The 23910-nt window shown below is 45.6% G+C and overlaps 1 protein-coding gene and 1 long non-coding RNA gene across 3 annotated transcripts; one reads left to right on the plus strand and one right to left on the minus strand.

The window, feature by feature from the left end:
• The first annotated feature begins 12020 nt into the window (after positions 1-12020).
• Positions 12021-15556, plus strand: LOC120673882 (PHD finger protein At1g33420-like). The gene is made up of 5 exons (XM_039954924.1): positions 12021-12675; positions 13028-13157; positions 13535-13750; positions 13843-14448; positions 14527-15556. Exons 1-5 carry the CDS (start codon positions 12030-12032, stop codon positions 15377-15379), a joined length of 2451 nt encoding a protein of 816 aa, XP_039810858.1. The 5' UTR covers positions 12021-12029; the 3' UTR covers positions 15380-15556.
• On the minus strand, positions 12883-22779 carry LOC120673883. Of its 2 annotated transcripts, none has more exons than XR_005674913.1 (8): positions 22486-22779; positions 21932-22020; positions 21261-21334; positions 20996-21131; positions 17902-17977; positions 16578-16677; positions 13590-15918; positions 12883-13144 (listed from the first exon to the last, which is right to left on the minus strand). It is a non-coding gene; the product is annotated as an uncharacterized LOC120673883 (long non-coding RNA). The 2 variants fall into 2 exon arrangements; XR_005674912.1 differs by having other exon boundaries at positions 13590-15579; positions 22486-22778.
• Between the last annotated feature and the right edge of the window lie 1131 nt (positions 22780-23910).

The raw sequence follows: 23910 nt of genomic DNA on the forward strand, positions 1-23910 counted from the left end.
AAGCTTGTAGCTGAGGCGATGGTGGCATTGAAGCGGCAGCAACGAGGCAGGCGTCGGCGTGCAGCGCGGTGTTGCTGAGATGACGGCAGAGTTGACGATGCGTGTTACGAGGCAGCGGGGCTGGCGTGCTTGGGCGCAGTGGTGCGAGCAGGGTGGGGGCACGACGAGGGGCGGCACGGCGTAGTGCTAGGCGACTGCGTGTGGCAGGCGGCGGCGGTGTGCCAAGGTCGCCAGTGCTGTGTGGAAGTCGTCACACGGTAAGGAGAGGGAGGCGGGCCGGCGTGCGGCGGGAAGGCTGCAGCAGGGTGGGGGAGCAGGGCTGGTCGGGGTCGGGCAGCGCTCGGGAGCAGAGAGAGGAGGAGGGAGGAAGGGAAAAAGAAAAAGGTAATGGAGAAAAGAAAATGAGAAAAGAGGAAAAAGAAAAAGAAAAAGGGGAGGGGAAAAAGAGAAAAAGGGGAGACGCGTCGGCGCCGACCGCGGCAATCGGTCGCGCGTGGCCGACCGGCGGTCGAGCGGCGCGGGATGGGACAGCAGCGAGGAAAGAGAGAGAATTACGGTTAGCGGAAAAAGGAATGACGGTGGAAATTGGATGTTAGGACAGCGGAACAAAATTTAGGGAGGGGATTAAATGAGCTCAACGATGAAATAATTTTGGAAATAAATAAACTAGCGCGCGATTTAATTTTAATGGATTTTTGGGATGTCACAGCATCTCTGCAAAGACAAAGTAGTTACAAACTACTAGATTCAAAACAGATCCTACACATACAAGTTCTAAAGAACTTACGCAGGAGCTCTTATTAGGTCAAACCCCTTGATGCCAAATTTGCGGGCAGGTTTTGTGATCATGGCCAACTTACCCGCATCGACGGTCTTATTTATATCGGAACTACTAGCTGAATGAGTAGCCCCGATCCCACTTGATGGGTCCACTGTGATGGAGGGGACAGTTTGTCCCACCGCAGTATCATCCCCAGATGGTGAGGTCCGTGGCATCTTAGCCGTCGGACTGGGAAAAGCAAAAACACAAATCAAAACTTGCAAATCGACAACTAGAAAGTACTCGATTGCAAAATAACTAGCTACTTACCTGTCGCTAGTAGTATGGGAGGGGCTGCTATGCTTCCTCGCCGCTGACCGAGTACTCCTTGGGCGCTCGGTCTGGGCATCAGCACTTGGAGTGGGGCTGTGCTCCCCATCACTCCTTTCCCCAGACGCTGCCTCATCTGCACAACCAAGTCTGGATATCAGTACTGTTTATATGAAACCTCATATGAGCATACTAAGACTTGATTAACAGATTGAGGAATTTGGAGGAACAAAAGAGCGAATAAATGTCTGGTAGCGAAGGACTACTCTTAAATAGATCCACGTCCTCCTACAGAAAGTAAATCCTATCAGATTTACACTATGGTAAAGTACTCGATTTCTACATATCGACTACTCTTATCAAGTACCTGCTTCGGTGGATTCGCAACAGAAAATGTACCAGGAACAACTGGGATTTTATTTACATTCTTTAGAAGTTGTTGTACTCGACTAAAAACTACATCATCCGAGATCTCTTCCTTCGAGTATCTTAACGGATTAGTTGTTCCCTGATACTGGAATCCAAGCGATTCCCGAGCCTGCAATGGCTGGATTCTTCGCTTCATCCAGTCAAACATGATTGTTTCCCCATTCAACATATTTTGCCTTAGAATGGCAATCCACGCGAGTAGTTAAGAGATTTGACTCTCGTCGACTGGTTTTTTATTCCACTCGGGCCATTGGATTGGAGGGCCGGGTGTAATGGATGGAAAACTTCTCGACTTGTTCTCGACATAGAACCACTTGGGTTTCCATTCGATTACTTTATTACTAAGGTCATAAGGGACGTACACTCTATCCTTCCTTTACCTAAGTTGGAGACCCGTGCCCCCTACTACATCTAAGACGAATCTGGTGGGCTGCAGTTTCAAATGAAAAAGAAAGCGAAAGAGTTCAAAATGGGGCTCGATGCTCAGAAAAGCTTCGCATAAATGCACGAAGATGGAAATATGGACAAAGGAATTTGGGCTCAGATGATGCAACTGGATCCTGTAGTAGCACAGGAGTCCAAAAAAGAAAGAAGAGCAAGGAAACCCTAATCCTCGTTCCAAGTATGAGGTTAAAGCAACGATTTCCCCCGTATTTTCATACGGATGATCTGAACCCAAGGCAGGATGCCATTGGATAACAGATTTGGGAACTAAAAGACCCTGCAACACCAGAGAATCTAAGTCAGATTGAGAACACTTACTTATGTTCCAACCCTCATCACGGGTTGGCTCTGCTGCCACACCCTTCCCCTTGGTCGCTTTCTTGGGGGCCATCTAGAAATCTACGGATCTCTTCATGCGCATATACTGGCGGAAACCCTAGGGCGAAAGTGGGGAGCAAAATGAAGCAAGAACTTTGGATCGGGGAGCTCGAGAGTAGAAAGACAGATCTAAAGCAGTAAAAACAAGTGGCGGCCGGTGGGGTAAAACCTAAGTTACCACTTCATTTTATAATGACGGTGGCAATATGGTAAAACACACAATAGGCCAAAAGTCTGTTACAAATCGCGGAAAAAAACGGGATTTTTAAAGAGACACCCTTTTCCTTAACTGGGATTACATTCCAAAACAAGGATAAGTGCTCGACACAGTACAACTACTCGACATTACAATTTGAGTACTTTTTATTACATAACTTTACAAACGACTCGGGCTTGCATGCTTGCTGCTTGGATCTCCTAGAGCTTCTAGTCGACGCCTGCTGCAGCTAGATTGGCCCGAGGCTGTGACAAAGTACAAACTTGTTATTCCCATTTTGGGAATAAAGATATTTGTATTCAGGGAGATAAGCTACAAGAGTATGGAGGCAGATTACAGTAATCACCTCGCAAGTCCTCTTGTAGCATCTTGCAGAGAAATTTCTCCTTCTCCCTGAACACTTTGTGGCAAGATCAAGCTTCCCCGCTAGAGATGTCAGTTCTTGGGCACCCAGAAATAGGCAACCCCAAGGATGTGACACAACAAGACCCAACCCAACGATCCCAAATCTGCCTCATTGGAAGATGCAAGGACATGATGTCCAGCATGGATCCGATGAGAGCTCTAGGGATGCAGGAGGAGGCAGCAGAGACTTCTCTCGTCACTCGCAAGTTCTCTTCTAGCATCTTTTGTTGGAAGGAACTATGTAAAATTCAGGAGGGCGAGAACAAGAACACCAAGGAAAAGCCATGGTCGCTACACTTTGGTGCTTCTGGCAAAAACCTCTCCCCTGCCTTTTATAGCCACAAGGAGGCTTGCTGAAGGAGAACCCGTGAATCAACAGTGCACGTTTCACGGATGCATTCAAGGCAGCATTCACGGACGCAGTCAAAGTTGCAATAATGCAGATTCTCCGAACAGTAACGTCTCATGTGAGCACTAAATAAAGAGCCGTACATCCTGGATTTTATTCCTGAAATTATTTTGGGTGCAATGAGTGTGGCGGATCCAATTGTATCATTTTTCTGGGATTTTCCCCGAAAAAGAGATCTTTTCGGATTTCGGATCTGATGAATCCTGCAAATAATCTAAAGGATAAAATCTGATGCCACGACTTAAATCCTTAATTCTAAATCTATACTCGGGAGCTACTCGCAGCAAAAGAGATTTTGATTTAAGGCTCGGGGGCTGCTGGATATAGGCATCAAAGATTTATTTTTCAATTTTTTTGGAAAATAGACTGAAGTGACCCTCAGCCTGATTCTGCGATTCAACCTAAGGCTCGGGGGGCTACTCCATATGGAGTGCGAGTACTTCGCGCACCATATATGATCAAGATTTCGGGACTTGAGCAACTCACAGCCTCGAAGCAAACGGAAGTACTTGAAGGACTAGTCGACGTATCTGAAGGAAGGACCAGAAGCAACCAAAAGGATGTTCTGACTACTTGAAGTACTCGAAGACGCCCAGCCAAGTACTCGACGCCTGCAGGACTCGGCTACGAAGAGCTCGGGGGCTTGTCAGACCCGGGACAGCGGGACTGCTTATAGACATAGAATATTCTAGAGTAAGGGATAGCTCATGGATGTACTTTACCTCTTTTGTAACTACCCGAATAGGCGTAGAACTAGCTGTAGTACAAAGGAAACTATCCGATTGTATTGTAGTAGGACTCCAACTGTACTCGGCTAGAACTTTCCATGTAACCCTGTCCCCCCGGATATATAAGGGCGGGCAGGGACCCCCTCCAAACAATCATCAACACCTAAGGCAATACAAACCACACAGGACATAGGGTATTACGCAAACTCGCGGCCCGAACCTGTCTAAATCTTTGTGTTCCTTGTACCATCGAGTTCTAGAGCAGTCGATCCCTACCTACAAACCCTACTGCTAAGGGTATCCCTGAGCAGGCTTGGCGGTAAACACCGACAGATATATGTGGACCATTCCCAGTCACTACTGTAGATGGTTATTTTTCTTTCATAACATTTATAGACGATTACTCGCATTATGGCTACATTTATCCAATCAAAGAACGATCAGAAGCGTTGGATAAATTCAAGATATTCAAAGCAGAAGTAGAAAACCAACATGATTTAAAGATTAAGATAGTCAGATCCGACCGTGGGGGAGAGTACTACGGTCGACACACCCCCTATGGCCAAGTTCCAGGACCTTTTGCAAGGTTCCTTATGGAAAATGGCATAGTTGTCCAGTATTCTACATCGGGCGAGCCTCAGCAGAACGGAGTAGCAGAAAGAAAAAACCGTACCCTGATGGATATGGTCAGAAGTATGATGAGCTACTCCACACTACTGATTAACTTGTGGATGGAGGCGTTAAAACCCGCCATTTACATTCTTAATCGGGTGCCAAGTAAATCGGTGCCGAAAACACCGTATGAACTGTGGACAGGAAGAGAACCCTCGCTTAATTATTTTTGCGTATGGGGCTGTCCAACTGAGGCCAAAGTATTTAATCCGAACATTGGGAAGCTAGATCCCAAGACATTCAGTTGACATTTTATTGGCTATCCAGAAAAGTCTAAGGGATATTGCTTTTATTGTCCCGACAGACACACGAAATTTGTAGAAACAAGACATGATGCCTTCTTAGAAGATCAGATGATCAGGAGGAGCATGGTAGCCAGAACAATCGACCTTGAGGAGAAGCGGGTATACGTTCCCACTCCGATGACTCAGGAGCCTTATTTCTCGTTGCCTGTGGTTGTGGCACCGATAGAGCAGGAAACTGCAGTGCCAACACCTGTTGTCAGTCCACCTGACGTTGCAGTGCAGGAAACTATGGTGCCACCACCTGTTGTCGGTCCTCCTAACGTGGCAGCAAATGGAAATGAGGACGCTGTTCCTCAGGACCATATAGAACCTGTTCCCATGGATGAGGGGGAGCAACAACAGCCTCCTGTGCAAGAAATACCAGTCGTAGTGGCCCCGAGAAGGTCACAAAGAATTAGAAAACCAGCTATTTCTAGTGACTATAAAGTCTATAATAGCGAAGAAATACAGAATGAGGGTGATCCCACCTCTTTTGAAGAAGCCATGAAAATCGCTAATTCATCCAAATGGTTTGCATCCATGGAAGATGAAATGAGATCTATGAATACCAATAAAGTTTGGGATTTAGGAAAAATTCCCAGAGAAGCCAAAACAGTAGGCTGCAAATGGGTCTACAAAACAAAATGTGACTCCAAAGGGAACATAGAAAGATATAAAGCGCGGCTCGTGGCAAAAGGCTTCACACAAAGAGAAGGAATAGATTACAATGAGACCTTCTCTCCGATCTCATGTAAAGACTCTTTCAGAATAATAATGGCCTTAGTGGCACATTATGATTTAGAATTGCATCAGATGGATGTAAAAACGGCATTCCTAAATGGGGATTTGTATGAAGATGTCTACATGGCACAGCCCAAAGGTTTTGTCGTGGAAGGCAAAGAAAATTTAGGATGCCGCCTAAGAAAATCGATTTATGGCTTGAAGCAAGTCTCGAGGCAGTGATACTTAAAATTTGATGAAACAATTAGAAAGTTTGGTTTTAAAGAAAATAAAGAGGACAATTGCATTTATGCGAAGTTCAAGAACGGGAAATTCATTTTCCTCATCCTGTATGTGGATGACATTCTGCTAGCTACCAGTGATGTTAATCTATTACTGGAGACAAAGAAATTCTTGTCCTTGAAATTTGATATGAAAGATCTTGGTGAGGCTTCGTTCGTTTTAGGAATTGAGATTCACCGAGATAGAAGAAAAGGGGTTTTAGGATTATCGCAGAAGGCATACTTAGAAAAAGTATTAAAGAAATACGGTATGCATGCGAGAAAGCCCACACCTGCTCCAATAGTCAAGGGCGACAGTTTCGGGAAACATCAGTGTCCCAAAAACCAGTATGAGCTCGAGCAAATGAAGGCAGTGCCTTATGCTTCAGCTGTCTGAAGCTTACAGTATGCACCAGTGTGCACACGCCCTGACTTAAGTTTTGTTACCGGGGTACTTGGCAGATATCAGAGTAATCCAGGCATAGAGCACTGAAAAATGGTAAAGAAAGCTTTACGCTATGTGAGGGATACAACTGGCCTCATGCTGACATATAGAAAATTAGAAATTTTAGAAATAGAAGGGTATTCAGAATCAGATTTTGCAGGAGATACAGATGATAGAAAGTCCACATCTGGATACATCTTCCCTCTTGCAAAAGGAGCAATATCGTGGAAAAGCTCCAAACAGTCAGTTACAACATCCTCCACGATGTATGCTGAATTTGTGGCATGTTATGAGGTCTCCGGGCAGGTCACATGGCTAAAGAAATTCGTACCCGGATTGAAAGTGGTCGACAGTATAGAAAAACCATTGAAATTATACTGCGACAACGAGCCAGCAGTATTCTATGCTCATAACAACAAGTCGAGTGGTGCTGCCAAATACATCGACATCAAGTTTTATGTTGTTAAGGAGCAAGTCCAAGATCAAACTATTTGTCTAGAACATATCAGAACGAATATGATGTTAGCGGATCCGCTCACAAAAGGCCTACCACCCAATGTGTTCAGAGAACACTTAGCCGGCATGGGTTTAAGGGAAAGCTTATGATTCCTGGACAAAGAGGGCCATAGAATAAGACTGTTTCAGACCGGAAATGTGATTGTGGTTGTTAATCTGATAGTAATAATTGTCATGACGAGGCACGCCCTATACACTGATCTGCGATGGGATAGATAAACTCAGATACAAAACAAGAATAAGAACAATGAGAGATCAAGGGGGAGAATGTTGGAATTGATCTCCAAGGGCCAGATCCAAAGATCTGGCCAATCCCTTGATTTGCGCCCTGATCGGGGGCGTCCAGCCAAACATGGCTGGTGGTTTGGAAATCACAATAAATGTTATATTCATAACTTCTCTATTTCTGTACAAGGATCAATCTAGGCATACAAATCGGGTCTGAGGGTACACATTCTGAGTAGATAATCAAGAGTTCATGGCCCTAGACTAGTACAAAGGAAAAGAGGGAGAGAGAGGAGGACGCAGATCGTCGGTCGGCGGCGCGGCGGAGGAGCTGGTGCCCGCGGGTGCCATGGCATCGATGGAGTCGAGGATGGAGGCGAGGAAGTCCGGGTTGGCGAGGCACGGATCCGGCGGCGATGGTGGGCGGCGAGGGTACCGGTACCCTTCGGGACGGTACCGGCACTGGCCAGGAACGGTGGCGGCGGTGGGGAGCGACGTGGTGGCGCTTCCCGTCGGCCTCGCGCTAACCTTAGATCGGTAGGGATGTAGGTGGGATTGGTGGCGTCGGTCAATCTTTGGATCTGGCCCTTGGAGATCAATTCCAACACATCTAGATACATGGTTTGGGTTTTGGAAATAACAATAATTGCAAACACACCCTTCGACCTTAAATATAAGTCTTTAAGGTTGTTGTTGTAATCCTTTTTTAAGAAAAATTGCCCATCGGTACCCGGAAACATTGCACTCATTACACAGATTGATGTTGTTGGACTAATTACGAAAAATACTTATGCACTATCCAACTCTTCCAATTATTTAAAAAATATTTTCACGGATATTGCTGGTCAAAATGCTGTATTAAAACCACTTCAAAGTATTAAGAACTTATACTTTCCTTTTCTTATAATCAGAGGGATAGTACGTCATGTAATGCATGCACTTCTTTAACTAGAAGAAACAATGCACTGATTCATCATTAGGCTAGTAATACTCCACTCAGCAAAAATATGTCACCTACTCCCTCCGTCCCAAAATAAATATTTCTCTAGCCTTCAAATTTTGTACTACAAAGAGTGCTCTTTATATTATAGTAAAGTTCATCTAAATAAGGTAATATGAAACACCAAGGAAAAAAATTGCATAGACAATGTGGAGCCAATCAAATGCGCTTAAGTAGATGTTACTTTTCTAGTTCTAATACATTTGCATTTATTGAGAATCTAGAGAACCAAATAAATAGCACATTTTTCAATCATAATTGTTATAGTTAATTAGGGATAACATGATCGTTTTCACTACTAGTAATAGGTCTGAAATTTTCTAAACAAACCCTTATTATTTGTGACGAAGGAAATACTCCCTCTATCCCACAAAGACTGTTTATTTGACCTCTAAAATTTGTCCCACGAAGGCTGTTCAATTATATTGTAATGAGGTTCATCTAATTAAAGCAATGTTAGATACCAAGAAACTATTATGGAGAGAAAGGTACAGAACCAATAAAATATTTAAATAAATGTCATTTTTATATTTCTAATGTATTTGCATTTATTAAGAATCTTGGAAACAAATAAACATCTTGGTCTTCAATCACAATTGCAATAATTAGTTTGGGGGTAACAAGATCATTTCTTACTACTAGTAATGTATTTAAAATTTTCTAAACGAACAATCTTTGTGGGCGGAGGAAATAAGTACTAAACTCGTTAAGAAATAGTAGACCTTGCCATTCAACAAATCTATACTATAAAAGTTGAAATAAATGAAACCCTTTCTCACCAAAATTAGGCCAATCGTACTCTTCACGGAGGTCTCACTAGTCAGATCAAGAGGTTTGGCAAAAGGGGTGGTGATCTTTTTGAATAGAAGAAAAATAGTTCCACCAAAATGCTAATACTTTTTGCACCAGCAATTTTCTATACACACCTCTTGTATCAGCGTATTACTTTCTTTTGGCACACACTGTACTTTTCTTTAAACATGTAATTCGCGTCATATTTGTTTTGTAATGATAATAATTGACATCATTATTTTATGAAAGAAAAAAATATGTGTATTATTTTTAGAAGAAAAATAAAAGACACGTACATTTCCACTAGTTAGAGCATCTCTAAGGGTCTTTCTAAATTTCACCCTCTAAATCATTATTTGTAGAGTCATGTACATAAAATCGCTCTCTATCCATCTTCATTCTCCAACAGCTTTTTTATACCTTGTTTGTACTCTACAGAGACATTTTCACTATCTATTTTTGGCTAGCGAAAAATTCGAAATAGATGATAGCTATATTTGGATAACTACTTAGAGAAGCTTTTGGAGGATATTTTCCATCAAATTCTCTATTTCTAAAAATTAAGATGGATATAGAGAGTCTTTTGGAGTTGCTCTATAGATGGCCATATAGCCCGCAGCCCGTTGGCCCGGCCCAAGCACGGCACGGCCCGGTCCAAACCGTGCCCGGGCTTGGGCCGTCACCCCAGCCCGTGGGCTGGCACGACTCGGCACGGAGTTAGCAGGCTGGCCCGGTAGCGGCCCGCTAACTCCAAAGGCCTACACAAGCACACAGCCCAGCCCACAGCCTTATAGCGACAAACCCAAGCGCGGAACTGCGGAAGCGCCCCCTCGACCCATCTGACTCCTCGACACCCCCCCAATCTCGACTCCTCGTCGGCCGCCGCCTCGCGCCCCTCCCCTCGGCCCTCGCGCCCCTCCCCTCGGCCCTCGCGCCGCCTCCCCCGACTCCTCGACTCCCCGTCGGCTGGCAGCTGCCGCTTCTCGTCTCCGCCTCGCCGGCCGCCGCCTCCTCTCCGTCGTCGACGGGGGTCCTCGGCTCCGCCTCGCCGACCGCCACCTCCTCGACGCCGCGTCCTTGTCCCGCAACCCTAAAACCTAGATCTAGCGCCGTTTCGTGGGCCGCGGTCGCCGTTGCTGCGCTTCTCCGCCGCCGTCGCCTCGCCGGTCCACCGCGCCTCCTCTCCAATGCTGTCGCCGCGCCTCCTCCCGGCGACCCGCGCCCGCCGGTCCACCGCGCTCCTCCCGCGGCCGAGCACCGGTGCCCCATCGTGGGCCGCGGTGGGCCAGAGCCCAACAAGCAGGCCGGGCTCCACGGGCTGGCCCGGCATGAAACAGGCCCGTGCCTGGGCTGTCGGCGCAGCCCGTGGGCTGACCCGGCACGGCCCGCGAAGAAATAGGGCCGGGCTGGGCACGGCCCGGAGGTTACCGGTCCAGGTCGGGCCCAGGCTCGGGCCAGGCCGGGCGGCCCGAATGGACATCTATAAGTTGCTCTTATAGGGAAAAAAACAAACAATTCAAACGGACCCTCGTGTGCTACTCCATCCAGAAAGTCCACGTGGACCTGACTAGACGACAGATCAGGGCCCGGCCCACCAACTGCTGCAGTATACTGTTCTCTTAGGCCAATCCCAATCCACAGTGTCCATGAGTAGTGTCCATGTTGTCATATCATCAAGAGTTCAAGACATCATCTTTAGAAACTACACTCAATAACCCATGATTTCTTGGTGTGGAGTCCTATTAAACTCTTTCTCTTTTCTCCACCTATCATATTTATTCTTCATTTATTATGAAGACATCACCTTACTCCCAATGCACAACATGTGGTATCTAGCGTATTGGTTTGCGTGTTGACACTGGGTCTTGCATGAGATCCAATTTCTTGCTCTTGCCACTCTCTCTCATTTATTGTGGTGACACATAAGCAAAAATTCCTATGTGACAATATATTTAGTACTATGAACACCATCATACATGGAGGATTGGGAATGGTCTTATACTCCGTTAATCGTTTCCGCCACGAAGCCGCCTCTAAACCCTGCTGCACAAATCCTAACGATCGGCACCCAAGCGGATCAAACAAACAACCATATCCGACCCGTCTAATAATAAAAGTCTAAACAAACACTTCCAGTATCGGATCCGTCCGCTAGAATAATTATCCGTTTATCCGATCCCGTTTATTTAAATCAGCCGTGTCGCGCTCAAACGGTCGAGCGCCAGCGCCCTCGAACCACGTGTCCGGCTAAATTTAGGCGCGAGGGAGAGAAGCCTGGGGAAGCCAAGGAGTTTTGGGCGTCTGGCGTTTCCGCTGGACGCCCGGCGATGCCGCGGGAAACTGGAGAACGATTCACACTTTGGCGGGCAGTTTCGTCCACCCACGGACCAATAATTTTTGGCCAGTTCGGGGTTTCCGTATCTGCCCCTTCGTGCCGCACGCCTGAACTCGTCTGCTGAGTTCTGCTGCCTCGACCCGCAGGTAACTGCACGGCATTTCCGTGATGCAGATGCGCACTTTCACTGAGTTTGAGTTCCACTAGTCATCGAAAGCGACTGCTCAATGTGACTAAAAATATAATCTTTGTAGCATACCAGCTTATTTTTCAAGTTCCTATACTCCTTTTTCCGCATAATTAGTAATGATCGGGCCCTAAGTTGAGTTTTCTTACTACTGGCTTATAAAATTGTGACCATAAACTGTCATGTATGGTTAGTAGAAAGATAGTATGTATATTAACGATTATTGGTCTGTTTATATTTGAGGAATGTTGATCGGAATAGCCAAGGCATCGAGAAAATGGCGACCTCCGAGAGGGCCATGGGTAGTTCTGTAATTTGATCTGCACAAGTACCCGTACTCTACCGCCACGGGAACCATGGGTACGCAATGACCACAGTACCCTCGCCTTTATTCCCTCCCACTTCTGGCGCCCTCTTCTCAGAAAGGCCCCGAACCCAACCACACCAACCCAACCCCACGCCCCGGTTAACCATGGTTAGAGTCCTGCCACGACCGACGAGCCCATTCCACCACCACATGCATAGACCCATCCCAGTATACGCCGCACCCGCTTACGTGGGCCCGGAGTTCATTCCAGCAATCCGGTGCACAAAGACCAGGCCTAAGTGCCTAACAGATCGTCCTTCCCCTCGAAGGAATCGACCCCATCGCCTTCCTCCTCTTTATCTCGCAGCCGCCGCCGCCGCCGCAAACCCTAACCAGAGTTCCGATCCGGTTAATCGGCGACGAGGAAGACGACGGAGGCGGCAGATCCGTCGCGATCCGACGGCGGCTGAGGGGGAGATGGTGGTGAACGGCCGGCCGCTGAAGAGGGCGAGGGCGCGGGTGGAGGCCAGGGACTTCGCCGCGTTCCCGGCGGCCGGAGACGGCGGGGCGGCCGGAACGTTCAGGGAGGCGGTGAGGGGGTTCCTCGCAAAGCACGCGAGGCTGCTCCCGCTTCCGTCCATCTTCTCGCCGGCGGCCGCCGCCGCCCCGCCGCACCTGCTGATCTGGAGGGTGTCCCTGAGGGTCGGGGAGGCGGGGGACGAGGAGACCGGCGGCAGGGTGGAGCTCAACGTCGTTGAGGAGGATGTGCTTCGATCGCGATCTGTGTATTGTGATCAGTGCAGAGTCGTGGGTGAGTTGCTTTCTTCTCTTTTTCCTCTCTCTCAAAATTGGTTTAACGCAAAAATATTTTGTTAATTTTTGAACATATACACATTTGTTTTGTGTCGATCTTCCCGTTATCCTTTCCATTTATTGAGCGCTATATCGGCTTTTAAATCCAACGTCTTTCTTTTTTGAAAAAAAAGTCGACCCGTTTCACTCAAAAATTTCCGGAAGCTTTCGTCTTGTCAGCGAATTGTTGGGATGTTGCTTTCACATGCATAACCATGATTGATTCAATCTTTCTTGTCATATACTGTTAGCATACAGCAATACAGCATCTGCAATGGAATCTTGTGTCTGATGCGTTTGTTTGGTTGCAGGATGGAGTGGGCACCCAGTCTGCGGGAAGCGGTACCATTTCATCATCGAGAACGACTGCAACCAGCTCTCCGGCCACCGGCGCACCTGCTGCCTGCGCTGCGGGACTCCCATGGTCGCTGGAGAATCAAGGTGGGAGGCACATTTCAGAAATATACATGCTTGCATAACAGCAAATGGGAAATGGGACCTGACAGTGTTAATACAGCACCAGTTGATGTCAACATGCTGTGTGTTAGATGCTGTGAATCAGTGCATGCTCGAATCTAAATGCAGAGAGTTTTGAATAGATTGCATTTGGATGGGGCTTGTTTGCATATGTAAAAAGATGAAAGTGCAAATGTTTCTATTACTATTCATAGACAACTTAGAATGTTAACTCTGCAACCTTCTCTTGCTCTTAATAAATCATAAACCATGTAATCTGATTGATATGTTGTGAACTTCTGATGCTCTGAATACTACTTTGCAAGTTATCTTACTTCAATTCAAATGCAATGCCTTCTCAGGTGTGCCCTCTGCAACTTCGATATGGATGGTGAGGAAATCGAGGAGTGTGCATACCTGCACGTGGATGACTCCTCTCACTTGCTGCACGCTGTAGTGCATGCCAACGGGTATGGGCACCTCCTCAGGGTAAATGGCCGTGAAGGTGGCTCAAGAGTCCTCACTGGCCGTGACATAATGAGCTTATGGGATCGCTTGTGCAAGGTGTTATATGTGAGGTAAATGAAAGGAGCAGAACAGCAGCAATCTTTGATTGGAATTGACATTTATCCAAAATACTTCCTTCAACCTATCATTTCTATCACTGCAGGAAGGTCACTGTCATGGACATCTCCAAGAAACATGGAATGGACTACAGACTTCTGCATGCAGTCACAAGTGGGCACCCATGGTATGGTGAATGGGGATACAAGTTTGGTGCTGGCAGCTTTGCACTAACCTCAGACACCTACGGAACGGCAGTAGACATGCTTTCCAATATACAACTGGCACTGTACTTCTCCAACCGTAGCCCTATCAGGACTCCACTGCAGAACACAATTGCTCTTTATTGGGCACTCTCTGATCGCCAACTGGTGACCCTCCGGGACCTTTTCCGCTTCATTATGCACCTGCTTCATCAAGCTCAGATGTCAAAACCCTCAACTTATAAGCGCGTGGATCTTGCATCTAATGTGCTTTGTGCATGGACTAAAGATGATCTTGATCGAGCAGAAGCCGCAATGCTTAAGGTTCTCCGAGTTGTGCAAACTGGACAATGGGTATCTTGGCGTGCGCTTAGGGGTGCTGTGTCAAAGGCTGTTGATTCACAGGAGCTGCTTGATTATTCTCTTCGAGAACTAGGTGGAAAACAACTGGATGATGGCCATTTCGTTGCTGTCCGCTGCAATGCTGAGATAAATGCAATTGAGTACAGGTGAGTCTTGTTCCTTCCCTTTTTGATACCTAAACTTTGTCTCGTAGTTTTCTTGACCACTTATTTCATGACAAGCAGGCTGGAATCTTCCTCCATTCGGTCACCAGTTGATGCACTGATGTTTGAGCCTTCTGTTGAACATGTCCTGCATGATCTTAGATTCCTCTACGACGCTCTGCTCAACCCAGAATCCATGCTATCTTCACAACCGGAGGTGGTGGGTGCATCATCACATAGTGCAGCAGCAAAGATTATTGATTGCAAACAGTTCATCAAGCATTATGACGAACATGCTCTAAGAATTCCTTCAAACCCATTTTTGCTCTGCGTAAGGTGCTCCATTGAGCTACTTGATCACCCAAAAGACTACACAGCACCTCCAGAGGAACTTGTACATTTACCAGCAAGTGCTACTCTTGCTGAATTGAAAGTGCAGGCTTCAAGGGCATTTCAAGAGACGTACCTCATGTTCCAAAGCTTCCAGGCTGAACAGCTCCCTGACTTGCCAAACTTCAGTGACACAACCCCTGTGAAGCATGTGCTTGGATCAGGCCACCTTGTTCGGTTAAGGGGACGTTGCACTGGAGATTATCGGAGGATTGTACAGTTTAGGATGGAGAGGGGTTTGGAGAACTGGACTGTGGACTGCTCATGTGGTGCCAAGGATGATGATGGTGAACGTATGCTAGCATGTGACGTGTGTGGAGTCTGGCAGCACACCAGGTGCTCAGGGATCAGTGATTTTGAAGAAGTCCCTGAAAATTTCATCTGCAGGAAGTGTGCTAGCCCACGCAAAGGTAAAGGCCGTGGTGGTGGGGGTAGCAACGGTGGTGGAAGAGTGGAGGTTAGTGCAGGGGCAGGGAGGTGCAAGGACGAGATTGGATCATCAGTTGGTGGTGGCAAGTTTGGGCGCATGGCAACAGTTGGATGACTGTACATAATGTAGTGAAATGTAAATAGTGAGGTGGATAGTAGTAAGCTGCAACTAAAGGCTTTTGTGAACCTTGAGTGGTTAATGGATCTTGTTATGACCACTGATTGGTTAATGGATCTTGTTATGACCACTGATGTTGTGATGTTAAATCTATTCTCCTTGCAGTTGCACCCATTCTCTGATCTACATCCCAAGTTCTGCATTTCAGCACTACATAATCACTATATTGTTGAATGACACATAGTAAATTGGAATATAAGGACTTTCAAACTAGACAGCATTGCTAGCTCACGCTCACATATTTGAGGTATATGTTACATAAGGATGGGCGTGGTACGGTTCGATCCATTGGATCATCGAACCGATCCATGAAAATAATCCAAGCGGCCCCTAATGTAAACTACAAATCAGCTAATGGTTAATGGATGATGACCCAAAGAACCAAAGGGTCGACAGGTTCGATCCACACCAGAGGCCGCAACGCCTAGCATGAGCTCCAGAAGCGCGATACGAGCAGCGAGACCCGTCGTATACTCCTGTCAACAGCTGGATTCAATATTTCTTTATTTATAGCGCCTAAGTGTAATTGCTATTAGTTTTCATTTTCTAGTGTAGTTAAGCACTCAAGCTAACGCACAGGTGCCCACGTGCAGGGGTGTCCCTCCGCATGGTAGCTGAGGATCGACCCACGCAATCCAATGGAGAACCCGGGTCGCAGCAAAAGAGTATGATGGATCGCCCGGTCCTCCATGATACGCCGTTTGGATCGACGGGTCGAGTATGGTTCGCTCCACGGAGCAACCATCCCCATCTTTAATGTTACACAGTTCTATGTGAAACAAAATTGGACATCATAGTTATATGGCTGAATAGATGGACACATTCTATCTGGAAACAAAACTAAAAGAGAACACTAAAAAAACTATATTGTCCAATTCATACAGGGGGAAAAACTTTATAATAGCAAGGACTTAACATCATTTACTGTCAATTCAAAATCATAACAATCCATAGTGGTAAAGACTGCCTATTCAGTTTATTTCTGCTCTGGTCACCCAACTTAACTGAACCTAACCAGTAAAGTGCACTAAAACAAGTCAAGCAATGCTCATACTTCCATTTATGTCAATCCCAGTATTCAGAACAAAAAACCACGATATGAACTAAATTAATATAAAGAATTAAGCTGGATTACCATCGTATACTTTATGCCTCACTGACAATGCTGAGACTTTCACTTCATGGCTGCCTAGTAAACACCAGAAGAACACCAACAACATGCCAACAAATGGTTCCTGTAATTGCAATCAAAATCCTTTTTCGTGAGAAATAGATGAGAATACAAACAAGACATCAAGCTCGAAAGCAGAGCTGACAAATGAATTACTATGCGGGTATGTACACAAAAGCGTCTTTTTATGGTGATAAATAAGCTTTTCCCAGTGATCGGTTAATAAGACTCATGAACAAAACGGAAAAGTAACATCAAACATGTGAGAAGATTAAAACCATGTGTACCAGAGTATTGGCAACATGATTTTAACATAGGGGTGATAAAGATGTTAAAGTTATCTGTTACACATTGTGTATTTTCGTAGGCTGGGACATTTCCAAACCCCATCATGACAAAGGTTGTAGGCTATTCCAGCAAACTGCACCTAGATATTTAAGGTTCCTCTCATAAAAGGTAAACAAATTCAAGATCATCGCATTTCTAAAGTTGGCAGTGAGCATAATTATTCTGAAGATCAATACCAATATATTCATAAAATATGTAATCAATAAATATTGTCTAGTACTGAGAAGTAATGGTACCAGAGTTTTTGCAAAGGTCAAGTGAACCCAGTGCCTCTTATATTTTGATTTTTTAGTTACAAGAAGAATTGTAATGAAATGGAATGATTTGGTAACAACATTGGATAGATAATCTAACTCTACAGATCATCAGAAGGTATACTGGTCATCATTATGTGGGCTAAGCTTCAATGATAGAATCAGAATATGAAAGTTGGATGGAAATACATATGTCATCTAAGTAATTAAGCTACATCGGATAGAGAGGACTTCCATAAATATATATATTTACTATTTACAGGATGTGATCTTTGAATTACTTAAGGATCTTCCATACTGGTGCTTTCAAAGGCAAGTTGATTGGTCAGTTTACTTTTTGTGACCTCCTTTGAGCGACAACTATACTCTCTAGGACTCTGCTTTCACTGTGGCCAAGCATTTCAGGATAAAATTGAAGTTCATACCACTGCCCTATAATGGATTAACTTCCTCTTCAAATTTTAGAATAAAAATATCAGCCATGATATATAACTAAATAAAATCTTATAACCAATACATTTAGATTTGTACTGTAATATGCTTCCTTATGTCAAGTGTCATCATAGTGCAAAAATATGAATTCAGATTTGATAGAACTCCTGTAACATTCTTCATAAAATGCAACAAATAGCAACTAAAGGATTCGACATACAAAAACTGAAAAAATAGAAAGCACTGTTGTTCACCAGAACTTAGCAGCGTGCTTCAAATACACCCAGAGTGCTGAGACTGAGGAATTGAGGACGCCTCATCTTTCCAGACCTGTGGCAAGAAAAAATACAAACAGTTATGTGTTAAGGGCTACGGCAATCTGAACAAAGTATAGTTGAAAGTTGGAGCCCCAGAAACTCCCAAATGTCGCGTTTAAGTCAAATATGTTGCCCATCAATAATAACACAAGTTATTGGAACGAAATACTGAAGATTGAGTGTTACTACTCAAAGTACCCACATCAAAAAGAAATTTTGAGCTATGATGCTAGCATGAAACTGCTAAAGAGCCCTCATTGCAACCAATCTAAGCATCAAAACACAAAAATTAGTACAAAGACTAAAATAACCCTAAGCTAGGAGATCAGATCAAGCATAAAAATTTGGAAGTGAAAAAACATCTATCACTGAAAGTAACAAAAAAAAAAGGAGCAAACCATCTGACCACCACAAGGAGCACCGGGAAAATAAAAAATAACGTGTTAAAGCAATAGGCATATTTAGCCAGACCACCAAATGGAACCCTACTTCTGGCGCCAAAGAGATCAATAGAAGCTGCAAACCGCAAACTGATGCAAGTATTGGATCCAAAATAAAAACATCGAGGCTTTCAAATTTTTTCACTTCTTGTGATCAGATGGTTTGCTCCTTTTCTTGTTACCTTCAGTGATAGATGTTTTTTCACTTCCAAATTTTTATGCTTGATCTGATCTCCTAGCTTAGGGCCACCTTAGTCTTTGTACTAATTTTGTGTTTTGATGCTTAGATTGGTTGCAATGAGGGCTCTTTAGCGGTTTCATGCTAGCATCATAGCTCAAAATTTCCTTTTGATGTGGGTACTTTGAGTAGTAACACTCAATCTTCAGTATTTCGTTCCAATAACTTGTGTTATTATTGATGGGCAACATATTTGACTTAAATGCGACATTTGGGAGTTTCTAGGTCTCCAACCTTCAACTGTACTTTGTTCAGATTGCCGTAGCCCTTAACACATAACTGTTTGTACTTTTTCTTGCCACAGGTCTGGAAAGATGAGGCGTCCTCAATTCCTCATGGTCTCAGCACTCTTTGGGTGTATTTGAAGCACGCTTCTAAGTTCTGGTGAACAACAATACTTTCTATTTTTTCAGTTTTTGTATGTTGAATCCTTCAGTTGCTATTTGTTATATTTTATGAAGAATGTTACAGGGGTTCTATCAAATCTGAATTCATATTTTTGCACTGTGATGACACTTGACATAAGTAAGCATGTTACAGTACAAATCTAAATGTATTGGTTATAAAGTCTTATTTAGTTATATATCATGGCTAGTATTTTTATTCTAAAATTTGAAGAGGAAGTTAATCCATTATAGGGCAGTGGTATGAACTTCAACTTTATCCTGAAATGCTTGGTCACAATGAAAGCAGAGTCATATAGAGTATAGCTGTCGCTCAAAGGAGGTCACAAAAAGTAAACTGGCCAATCAACTTGTCTTTGAAAGCCCTAGTATGGAAGATCCTTAGGTTATTCAAAGGTCACATCCTGCAAATAGTAAATATATATATTTATGAAAGTCCTTTCTATCCGATGTAGCTTAATTACTTAGATGACATATGTATTTCCATCCAACTTTCATATTCTGATTCTATCATTGAAGCTTAGCCCACATAATGATGACCAGTATACCTTCTGATGATCTGTAGAGTTAGATTATTTATCAAATGTTGTTATCAAATCATTCCATTTCATTACAATTCTTCTTGTAACTAAAAAAATCAAAATATAAGAGGCACTGGGTTCACTCGACCTTTGCAAAAACTCTGGTAACATTACTTCTCACTACTAGACAATATTTATTGATTACATATTTTATGAATATATTGGTATTGATCTCCAGAATATTTATGCTCACTGCCAACTTTAGAAATGCGATGATCTTGAATTTGTTTACCTTTTATGAGAGGAACCTTAAATATCTAGGTGCAGTTTGCTGGAATAACTTACAACCTTTGTCATGATGGGGTTTGGAAATGTCCCAGCCTACGAAAATACACAATGTGTAACAGATAACTTTAACATCTTTATCAACCCTAGGTTAAAATCATGTTGCCAATACTCTGGTACACATGATTTTAATCTTCTCACATGTTTGATGTTACTTTTCCATTTTGTTCATAAGTCTTATTAACCGATCAATGAGAAAATCATGTTGCCAATACTCTGGTACATATGGTTTTAATCTTCTCACATGTTTGATGTTACTTTTTCGTTTTGACATCAATGTTTTCCTAAACGTTAAACGGTAAACAGTCGGTCACGCTTTGTTTAGTGTTTAGGCGGTTTAAATGGTGTTTAAACGAAGTTAAACGGCCTAAACGGTTTGGCATAATAACATTAAAATATGCATATTTATGTACGTAAATGTCAAATATGCTAGAAAGTCTACATATTTGCACATGTAAAAAGTAATTATTCCGCCAAATAATATTTTTGGAAGAAATCTAAATCCCATAATATTTCATATACTTACGGTGCTACTTGGTTTGGTATTGATTGTGGTAGTTGTAATCCCCCTATTGACTAAATTATGAATTAAATGATCATTTAGCTCATTTAATCATGATTATCTCGACTCTGTTTAGACGATTTAGACGGATTTTAACGGTTTAAACGGGTTTAAACGGTCCAACTGTTTAATTCACCGTTTAGGGCCTAAACGACACGGATGATCTCTATTTACCATTTAAACACTGTTTAAACGGACTAAACGGCTGTTTAGGCGAACAGAAGTTTTGTTCATGAGTCTTATTAACCGATCACTGGGAAAAGCTTATTTATCACCATAAAAAGGCGCTTTTGTGTACATACCCGCATAGTAATTCACTTGTCAGCTCTGCTTTCGAGCTTGATGTCTTGTTTGTATTCTCATCTGTTTCTCACGAAAAAGGATTTTGATTGCAATTACAGGCACCATTTGTTGGCATGTTGTTGGTGTTCTTCTGGTGTTTACTAGGCAGCCGTGAAGTGAAAGTCTTACATTCTTATCATGATTAGACTCTTACAAGATGTGGGGGGAACAATTAATACCTCTGGGGACGATGCTGTTGGAAGCCATGGCCGCGCCGCCGGTCCGAACTGCCTAACCAACCGACCTGAACCAGAGGGGCAGTTTCACCTTGAATAACTGCTGAAGATTCAGCTGGCGAAGGATGGAATGACGTTGCTGTTCATTTGTTTGTGTGGTATTAGTATTACTGCTGGTTTATATTAGTGCAGTTCAATTTATGGCATGTTTGAAAGCTATGAATTTCATGTGGTACAGATAAGGATGGCAAAGATAAAGGATGGGAACCTTCTTGAAGTGGACGCTGTTATCTCCATCTCAGCATACCAAAGATAAAGGATGGGAACCTTCTTCCTAAGATCCTGCTCAGCGAAGGCAATGGCCATCAAACACGAATAAGATGAAAGCACAATTTTCTTAGTATAAAGCAAACAATTGTACTGAAAATAAAGCGAGTTAACCCTGAAACAAAATCTGGAACCAATAATTTAATAATTTAGATAGCCACATGCTGACAGCATTAACTCCCTAAGTAAGAACATGAACTGTACAGCAAAACAAACATGCACTTGCATCAAGATACTTAAACTAATTTGACTTAATTAGTGCTATGTTTTTTGGGATAAAGTTTGCTCATTTCTTAAACATGCAGGAGAGCTGCAAAGAAGAAGACAAAGCTTGCTCATCTCGGTTGCATACCCATCTCTCTGATCCAACTACCAATAAACTCTACAATATTGCTAATAAAGGGATCCAAAGCAGAAAACTTTGCAGCCAGGCAGAAACACGGACTGCACCCATTGCTTAGTAAAAGGCTAAAAGCACGAGAGTAGTGCAGCTACAGACTGAAGCTCATGTCATTATCCCCAATAAGACGAAACTGATTCATTTTGAAGCAACGTCATTATCCTACTTACACACTAGTAAGGATGGCACTGTATGATGTCATATATACTTACAGTTTCTCAACCCAAGGTACAGATAAAACTTAGAGTTCTTCTTGTTTCGCTTGATGAAGCACTGGATCGGGGAAGTCTTTTGGCCCTGACTGTTCAAATCACAAGGAATGGAGGGAAAAAGGATCAGTTTTAGCTATAGAGCTGCCTGAAAAATCTAATAGCAAATAAATCAGAAAAAAATTCCACTGAAAACATCTGGCAAGTAAAACTAGTGCCATATATTTGGATTACTGTGGTTTCTAATGAGTATGATCAAGAAGCTATGATTTCTCTAAGCAAATTTGTTTTCAGTGGTACCGCCCCGTGACCCCCTTCCCTCCCTCCCTGTCCCTGACCCATCTCCATTCTCCAGTGGTTTTCTCACCGCATCTTCCCCCTTGCAAGAACTGGTAAGTTCTTCTAGGACTCCATGTACAAGGGACACTGCTACATATGTGCAAGATCTACAGATGGGGGAGGGTAAGAGGGGCGTCGACGGGGCAGGTCGGGGCAAGATCTACATATGTGCAGGACGGGTTGGATCTACAGTGGTAACTGGTAAGAAGATCAATCACCTGGAGTCTTGGAGCGGAGGGGCGGGACAGGCCGGCGGGTAGGGCGGACGACCAGCGAGGAGGGCGGTCGGCGCCGGAGGGCAGTCAGCGCGGCCGGCCGGTGAGGAGGGCGGTCTGCGCCCTGCGGCCTTGCAAGGATGACTGGCGACGGGGAGGATGGCCGGCGAGGAGGGCAGTGGACGGGATCCGGAGGATGGAGGGCGGCGGAACCGGTGGACGGGAGCGGAGCGGAGCCTCCCTGCGAAAGGATGACTCGCGAGTCACCCACCCCCAACCCGCACCCTTCCCGCACCTGGTCATACTAATAATACTAATAAGACTCGTTTCAGTAACCGACCCGAAAAATCCAAATGGACCCGCCCCACTAGCAGGCCTAAGGATACTTGCACCAGGGAACTGTAAGGTTCCTTGCAGAAAGCGGTGCTGTAAAAAGCCGCTGCAATGGTCTACTGGAGAGCTTCCGGTATCGTTGTGGAAGCCCTCCCGTACGCCAAATCTGGTGGGGGACCGAAAGCTCGCTACGCGCCTCCATGGCGCGGGGTCCACGTGTCCGCGCGCGTCCCATCCGTCCGGCGCGGGGCCGCGAGGGAGGAGGAGGGCGGCGCGAAGCGGACGGACCGGCGAACGGAGGCCGCCGGCGAGCACCTTGCGCCAGAGAGGAGGAAGAAAGGCCTGCTTGGGCGCGGACTGGCTCGGCGCGGGCCTGCTTGGGCGGGCGAGGAGCGTCGCGGCCTCCGCCAGCTCGCCGCCGCGCCATGGCCTCCGCCGCCGGAGGGATGGAGGGAGGCGGAGCCGTGGACGAGCGCCGCCGGCCACCACGGGCGCGACGCTGCCGCCATGCCATGGCGAGCGGGTGGAGCTCGCCCTCCCCTCGGTGTCGCGGAGCTCGCTCGCCGCAGCTCCGAGCCGTGGATGCCGCCCGCGTGCTCGCGGGGCCACGCGAAGGGAGAAGCAGAGGGGCGCGACAGGCCGGCCGCCGGCGGTGCGGGCCGAGGCCGGGTGGCGAGCACGCGGTCGGGGTGTGCGGAGAGGGCCAGCGGAGCTCACCATGCGCGCGGGCCGCCCCGCCGCGTCGCGCACAGCCGCAAGGCGAGCCGCGCGGAGGAGAGAGAGAGGGGCGCGCGCCGGGGTCCTCCGCCGCGCCATGGCCGCCTCCTTGAAGGAGAAGCCGAGCTCGAGCTCGCCGGAGAGGAGGAGGGGGGAGCCGGGGGCGCCGCGCCACGCCGGATCTCGCACCGGCCGCCGGAACGCGGAGCCCCGCCGCGCGCTCGCGCTGGCCGCCACGCCGTGGCCCGCTGATGGAGCAAGCGAGGGAGGGGGCTACGCCCGCCGCCGCCGGAGGGAGCAAGGAGGGGGGGCGCGGCGGGACGGCTCGCCGGCGGAGGCGGCGGAGAGAGCAAGGTTGGGGCGACGCGATGGAGCGGC

This window comes from Panicum virgatum, chromosome 5N, assembly GCF_016808335.1.
Source record: "Panicum virgatum strain AP13 chromosome 5N, P.virgatum_v5, whole genome shotgun sequence".
Taxonomy (NCBI): Eukaryota; Viridiplantae; Streptophyta; class Magnoliopsida; order Poales; family Poaceae; genus Panicum; species Panicum virgatum.

Bases quoted from the DNA above. Each gene is read 5' to 3' on its own strand.
- LOC120673882 (XM_039954924.1), top strand. From the start codon at position 12,030: ATGGTTAGAGTCCTGCCACGACCGACGAGCCCATTCCACCACCACATG. The intron at 13,158-13,534 runs GTGGGAGGCACA...ATGCCTTCTCAG, and splicing joins ATGGTCGCTGGAGAATCAAG to GTGTGCCCTCTGCAACTTCG. The intron at 14,449-14,526 runs GTGAGTCTTGTT...CATGACAAGCAG, and splicing joins ATAAATGCAATTGAGTACAG to GCTGGAATCTTCCTCCATTC.